Source organism: Solanum pennellii, chromosome 8, assembly GCF_001406875.1.
Source record: "Solanum pennellii chromosome 8, SPENNV200".
Lineage (NCBI taxonomy): Eukaryota > Viridiplantae > Streptophyta > Magnoliopsida > Solanales > Solanaceae > Solanum > Solanum pennellii.
This window is the reverse complement of record NC_028644.1, coordinates 65456390-65464290: the sequence shown is the minus strand read 5'-3', so window position 1 is coordinate 65464290 and position 7901 is coordinate 65456390. Positions and strand designations below refer to the sequence as shown.

The 7901-nt window shown below is 33.2% G+C and overlaps 1 protein-coding gene across 1 annotated transcript; it reads left to right on the top strand.

Annotated features, from left to right (window-relative positions):
• Window positions 1-230: 230 nt before the first annotated feature.
• Window positions 231-5685, top strand: LOC107027158 (eyes absent homolog). The gene is made up of 6 exons (XM_015228339.2): window positions 231-342; window positions 1167-1428; window positions 1539-1706; window positions 2535-2628; window positions 4459-4644; window positions 5141-5685. Exons 2-6 carry the CDS (start codon window positions 1240-1242, stop codon window positions 5389-5391), a joined length of 888 nt encoding a protein of 295 aa, XP_015083825.1. The 5' UTR covers window positions 231-342; window positions 1167-1239; the 3' UTR covers window positions 5392-5685.
• Window positions 5686-7901: the final 2216 nt, after the last annotated feature.

Sequence of the window (7901 nt, the reverse complement as noted above, 5' to 3'; positions counted from 1 at the left end):
TATAGCTAAAAAGTAGATCGCGAATTGTAATTAAGATTAACTATAGTTATGTTAACTAATTAACTAGTATATGTTTGCTTATACGCGTAATTTTCTGTTAATAAATTTTAGTCTATTAAAATGGATTTCATAGGCTGGGCCCAAAACAAATTGGGCTCCAACCCCAACAATTGTTTGGGCTGGCCCAAAATCCCACACTGAAGCTTTGAGTTGTTCAGCAGCTTCTTCTTCTTCCAACTTTGTAGTATCAAATATCAGTCAAACATTGCCATTAACAAAACAGAAAATTCTCTGAATTAATTGTAGTTTCGAGTGCTTCAACAATTCTCTAGCTACTCTTAGGTGCACTATTTCTTGCCATTTATTTTTTCCCAGTTTTCCTTTTTTTTTTTTGCTTTATAGTTAATGGAAGATTCGTCTTGTTGTTATGATTTTCCAGATTTTTTGTTCTCTCTGGGGGATAAAGGGACATGGGTTTTCATTTTTATTCAGTTATTTTTACAGTTTTATGATAAAAATTGAAAATTTTGCCGATGGTTTATTATAGCGAAGGCTCATAGATCCCTTTTTGCTGTTTCCTTTTCTGTTGTTCCTTGATTTATACTTGGAATTTCGAGATGAAATTTTCAACTTTGGACATAATTAAAAATGAATGGAGTTGTTTATCTGCACCATAGAAAAGTAGATAATCATGATTTATCAAAAAAATTTGATAAATCATTGATTTTTGGCACTACTGTGCATGTGAATGTGTTCAATTTAAAGAATGGTAAAGAATTTGTCTTTGTTGTTGGAAAACTTGATTGTGGTGACTACGAAACGATTGAAGGTTTGGACTAATCAAAATGAAAAAAAGAAATGTTAATAAAGCTTAGCAGCAAAAGGTTGAGCGACTTTATCATATACTTTGAGTAACATTTGTGTGCCCAAAGATGATAGAGTACTGTCGATTTTCGTGCGAAGAGCATCTGTGTACTTATTATTGATTTGTCATTTCGTTGAGGCAACTGTGACAATTTACTCTAAACTGTGTATATTGGGGTTTATGCGAATTTCAGACTTGTTGTCTGTGTGATGTTGTTTGTGGCTATACTTTTTTGCGACTTTCATACATTTGTATTACATATAGTACATAGAATCTGAAAAAGTAATTTGTCATTTATTAGGTTATACATACATTTGTTTCACCTGTCTCGGGAGATTTGTTAAATTTCATCAATTGGTTTCTGCTGGAACTATATGGATCAGAAAATGAATGTATATATCTGGGACATGGATGAAACCCTCATATTACTAAAGTCATTGATAAATGGGACATATGCTGAGGCATTCAATGGATCCAAGAATGTACAGAGTGGTGTAGAAATTGGGAAGATGTGGGAGAATCATATTCTTCAGATATGTGATGATCACTTCTTTTATGAGCAGGTTAGTTAATCTTCTTATAATATATTGGACCAGAGAACTAATACACAGTCTTCATGAATCCTGCTGATCATGGACTAATGCTTGTTTAACTCTGTTATATGGATTTTCAGGTTGAAAACTGTAATATGCCATATTTAGATGTCTTGAAACAATATGATGATGGTAAAGATCTCGCTGAATATGATTTCAATAAAGATGGCTTTGGTCCGCCAAGTGATGATCTTAATAAAAAGAGATTAGCATACCGTCATCGGGCTGTAGCACAGAAGTACAAAAAGGTACTATTGTATTTTTTGTTTGACTATTTTTAAAAAGTCCATTTTCTGATTGAAGGAGGCTAACGAATGGTGCCAGACTGAAATATCTACTCTGTTCGGTACTTTGTAGTGAAGATCATTGATATTCCACTCTGATGTTACCAACTTGATAGCAACCATAATATTGCACCTTTTACGAGATTTTGTGTTAGTTGATGTGGTTCTCTAGTTTTTCTAATGTTCTATGTTCGTTTCATAACTAGGATACGTGATACATAGCATGGCTACTCATAGAAAAAAGACGTTATAAATAGCATGGCTGAGTCTCTAACTTGGTTTGTTCCTAGTTTTGGCTAAAACAAGAATGCTCATGATTTTGGTGTGTGAAAATTGCATTCAAGAAAGTTATGCATCCATTACCTGAGGATATGTAGGTAATCTACAAAATAGCTACTCGAATTGACTAAAGAGGGAAGAGTTTTTTCTCCTTCTCAAATTAAATATTCTCTTTTCTACCGACCGGTTGTTCTGAAAAGACATGACACTGACTGTTGTTAATGTTAAGACCATACCAAGAACTTTATAGATCTTAGTACTAAGACGAAGCTTTTAGAGGTTGTATATGATCTCTATTTGTGTTGGGGTCATTAACTTCACACTGTGGCCTGGGCCATACATGATGTATCGATCGTGAAAGAAACTGCTTATGGTAGTCCACTCTGCTCAACAGTCTCGCTTTTGATCAAAGGAAAGCAGCTTAACTTTGTTACTAGAAGATGTGCTTATGTTTGAATATTTTGAGTATAACATAAAATAACTATAACAACCTTCATTTACCATTTGTTGTAGGGGTTGCCCAGTATTCTTGACCAAGACATGATTAAATCGTGGAGCGAGCTTTATGACGTCACTGATAGTTATACTGACATGTGGTTCTCAGCAGGTAGGTTACTCTAGATTCTATCACTATAGTGAATCATCTTGCCGTATGGATTTTAATTTTGGACTGAGGATAGAATGTCACTAATGTGGACAGGCATAGAACATATTTCTTTTGCTGTGTTTGTGTATTTTGGAGTGTCATGTATTCATGTGTTTGTATAGGCACATAATGCTATAAAAAAAAAAAACTGCGCCGAAGAAGTTAATTTACTATAGGTGAACTGCAGGTCTATAAATTTACATCTCTTCCTAATCCGTTTTACAGATATAAATTATTGTAAAAAGCACTTTAATCAATTGCAGTGAAATAAAACTTTTGAATGCACAATTTAACAGATATACCAAACTTTGTATTCTTAATAGCTGGAAGGACGCCTTCATTGGAAATCATCAAATAAGACCAGATAATTATAACTACCTCAACTAAACTGAGACTTCCCATGATACTGTCTCTCCTGTTTGCCCCCTTATGTGAGGTGATCGAAAATCTATCTTCTTTCTTCTAGGTTTTTATCAGTTATGTTAGATCCATGCATTACTTTCAGCGTACTAGAGAAGACCTCAAAAGGGATTCCAGACTCCTAGTTCTCTAGAAATCACAAATCTTAACCTATTTCTAGTATCTTGAATTTCCAAAACTTGCCCTTATTTCAATTTGAGAACTTTAGAGTCCTGTTCTTTTTCTTTTTCTTTTCTAAAGCAATTGGGGCATCAAAAACTATAAAACTATTCTACTACTTCTCCGTACTTTTCCATCCACCTTTCAGTTGTCGTGGGAGGAGGTGAGATAATATTGTTGAAGAGAAGAGGATAGAAATATATTAAGAGCAGTTGTGCATTCTGATATTCTATATAAGAGTAACACATAAATACATATAAGAAATATGCAAGTTGGCAAAATGCTAAATGTGCTAGTCAGCAACTTAGAAGTAAACGCATGAGGTTAAAATTCTAAACTAATTTCCTCTTGTTACCTTATTTCTCAAAGCAGCTCCCGTCTTTTTTGCAAAGTGCATTAGTATCATTTTCATCTGCCAAATCTTTCTTTTGCCTCTTCTACTTGCCTTTTTTACTTTTGGCTCACTGTTCTGTTGATGTTGTAAACATACCAGCACTTAGTGCTGTTTTATCATCGATGAAATGCCGCTTTCTATTTTTTAAAAAACATTTTCATATGTTGCTTCTAAAAAGAAAAATTTTAATTTTTCTTCTCTCTCTGTCTATTGTGCACACAGGAGACTCGCAAGAGAGATTTGCTTCTCTTGTTTTCTTATTTGGTACTCCCACTTGCAGTGATGTTTCCACTTTCATTTTAGTCAATGCCTTAACATTTGAGCGACTTCACCTGTCTCTGAGGGAAGGCTTATTCTTTGCCTGCTCCACTCGAAAGAAATTAGTTATTTATGCCTGAGATACTCCTCAAGGAAGAAAATAGTTATACATGCCAGAGATACTGGTTAGGGAAGTTATCAGGCAGTAAATATATCTCAGGGGGTCATAGTGGTCTCATCTCGTAGTTAATGGGTCAAACTGAGGCTTGCCCTCTTATTATTTTGATAACTTTGGATATGGACGCATATTTGGAGCCATCATTGATAGATACAAGTTGGAAATAAGATATTCTTCTCTGAGGCCCTCAGCTTTTCTGATTACAAGCTAGTTTTTAGGCGTTGGCATTAATTCCAGTTACTTTCTGCTCTTTTTTTGTGTTTACACTTTTTGAAGTGTTTTTCTTCTATTCTGGGTTCTCTACAGATAAATGATGATACTTTTATGCGTAGGGTGGATGTGATTTGCTTGCTTAAATGCTCTCCTTCTCCTTCCAATGCAGCTAGGGCTTGCTTGGAACAGTGTGCAGTTGGGGATCGAGATTTAGCCTCCTCTACTGTTTCTACCAATGATGCAGGAGATACTTTAATCCAGCATGTGAATATCTTGGTGACTTCAGGATCATTGATACCCAGCTTAGTTAAATGCTTGCTCTTTCGCCTGGGTGATTTATTCCCTAGCGAAAATGGTTAGTTTTTTTTGTCATTATAATATTTAACCTTTCTGACTACTCCTAGTTTAGAATCTTGATTGAGGTAGTTTGTTTTTCATTAAATTAACCTTTCACCGTTTGTGGCCTAAACAAAGTTACAATCCGTGGTCGAGTTCTATGACATATAAATTACATGAACTTTGGAAAATATCACTGCTGTCTCCAGCTAGTATTTTTGTGTTTAGAACTTGGCATTCTCCCTTCAGAAATAAGGGTGGTCTGCCCCATTATCCCTGAGCTTTGAAGTTACAATAGTGGATTCTCGTGCCAAAACAAAGAAAAAACAGCATCTCCCTTTAGGAGCTGGATACATGTATGTTTCAAATCAATTATGCCTAAGCTCGTGCATATTCTGGCACAACCACCGATCCATGTCCCTGATAGTTAATGTTCCTCCTCTCCCATGTTTATCAGCGTATAATAATGCAACTTCTGGGAGCATTCTCTAACGCATCTATCATCATTTTTTCAGTTTATAGCTCATGGGAAGTGGGCAAGCTCCAGTGCTTCTCATGGATAAAGGAGCGGTTCAATGGTGCAAACGTGCAATTTTGTGTTATCGGAGATGGATGGGAAGAATGTGAAGCAGCAGAAAGTATGAGATGGCCATTTGTCAAAATTGATCCGCTGCCTAGCAGTTTTCATCGGTTTCCAGGCTTAACACCAAAGGATCTGGGCCACTACTTCTCCGTTGTGTATGGTAATGACGAAAAAGATAACTAATATACTAGCTCCTTCTGGCAATTGATCATGTTAATAGGTAGCTTACTGAGAAACTTCAGTTCATGCATCAATAGCTTTTTCACCAACAAAGTCACTTTGACATAAACTGGTGAAGGCTCTTTATAAAAAAAAGTCATTTTTACAATGAGAGAATTCCTCTAAATTATGTCTGTATAGTGAACTTCTCAATGACTCCTTGCTTTTTTAGTCTGTTCTGTTATGGCTCAACGGCTAAGATGTATAATATACGTATAATTCATGTATAATCTATGCATATCGGCTAGAAAAAGTAAATAATGTCTTGCTGGCTATGCTGTAAGGTTTCGTAGGGTTGTAAATGGCCTATAAAACCAATACAATTAGGGGTCGTTTGGTGTGAGGAATATACATAAATAGTAATGGGATAAGAAAATAATGATGTAATAAAAATTTGTGTCTTGTTTGATTGTCATGCTTGGGATAATTTATCCCACCATTTATACCATTGTGATGGGATAAGCTATCCATATACATGGTGGGATAAGATTGCTAATCTCAGGATAATCTTGGGATAACTTGTTTCCAACCAAACGATCCCGTAGTCCACTGAGATTATATATAAATATTATGATAAAATATCAGTAAGATCATAGTTTGTCGTGGACAAGTAAAAATGAATGGATAACATCTTTATTATCTTTTCTATTCAGGAATGGAGAAACAAGGATCAATGTAAAATCAATCACTTTCAATGAAGTGATACATAGATATTAAAAAGATCATTTTCTAATGTATGTTGATGAAATAAACTCAATCGAATAGTCTGTTTTCTACGGCAAGTGTCACAGATCACAATTCCAAATCTAGATCCGATAATATTTTTGATTGATCCGATAATACCTTACTTGAATAGATATTGTTAAATAAAAAATATTTATAATCTAGTTTGTTCAACAAAAAAAGAAAAAGAAGAAGAGGAGTGTAAAAAAAAAAAACCTAAACCATTCTATTTTGTTTTGGTTTCATATCTGAATTATTACTTATTAGTTTGAGAAAAACAGCTATATATTTCAACTTAAGAAAATTTAACAATAAACTATTAATATTAATAGTGGCGTAGTCAAGAATTTCATCAAGGGTGTCCAAACTTTTAATAGTATTTTTTAAAAATAAAACGATAATTTAAACTACCAAAACAAATAATCAAGTTAAACAATATCTAATCAAATATAAGAATATTTTTAATAGAATTACAAGTGTATAATTCAAAACTAACATAAAGAAAATAAACTACTATTGAACATAATTCAAAAATATTTTTATGATTGTACTCGACGAGGTTTCATATCCTGGAATGTTTTTATAATAGACTCATTAGATATAGTACGAAATACTTTTTTTTCTACATAAGGCACTATACAAACGTCTTAAAACTCATAATCCATTCGGTTTCGCAAGTCATTTTTAATATACTTCATTGCCGAGAAAGCTCTTTCGACGGTTGTAATAGCAACTGGCAAAAGCAAAACAAATTTCACTAAGCGAAATATAAATAGATAAGTTAAGTTTTTCTTTGTCTCTATCAATTTTCTTGAAAGTTCACCAAGTCCACCTAAATCAGAGAATTTTTTATCAGTATCGCGTACATCGATAATGTAATTGGTAAGTTGATTTTGAATCAATGCTTTGTTTTTTAGAAGAATGTGACAACATTTCTAATTGATTTATCGTTGTTTCTTTATTTGGTTGACTTAGAGAAGTCGAACTTTTTTTTGGTACTGTATTATAATAATTCCTCATGTCCATTGAAACTTAAAACTAAATATTAAGTTGGTTATTTTGTTATAAAATAAAAGAACGAGAAAAAAAAAAGAGAGAATTATTGAGATTCTATTTTTAATAATATGGTGATATAATTTGGGTAATTGTGTCTCCTATTTATAGAGAAAGAAAACCTTATTCCATAAGATTTTTTTAAAAAAATTTTAAGGAAATCTTATTCTACAAGAAAAAGGTATTAAAATTTAAGGAAATAATTCAATTTTAATTGAAAAAATCCACAAGTAAAAAATATTAAATTTTAATTGGAAAAATTAATTAGTGTTAGAGGGGATTTGACCTTGGATTTCCGGAGGGATTCATGATACAATTGACCAACACACTACTAAATGTTTATGCTAAAACTAAGCATGTTTTTTTAATAATTAAATTGTCATAAATAATTAAAGAAAAATGAAACATCCGGCAGGAAATCGAACCCGGGCAAAGGGATGTGCTAGCTATTGCCAACTCTATTGTGTCTTACTTAATCATTTTAGGGGGTCCAACTTTTATATATACCAATAATAAATTAAAATTTTACGTATATATGTAGTGTTTTTTTTCGACAAAGGGTGTGCAATTGGACACCCTGAAGCCTACATGGCTCCGGCCCTGAATATTAATTAAAAATTAATGATCAAAGAAAAAATTAAATTTTTTTTCTTATCCCACTCCACTATCTTATAAATATTTTTAACTTCACCCTCCCC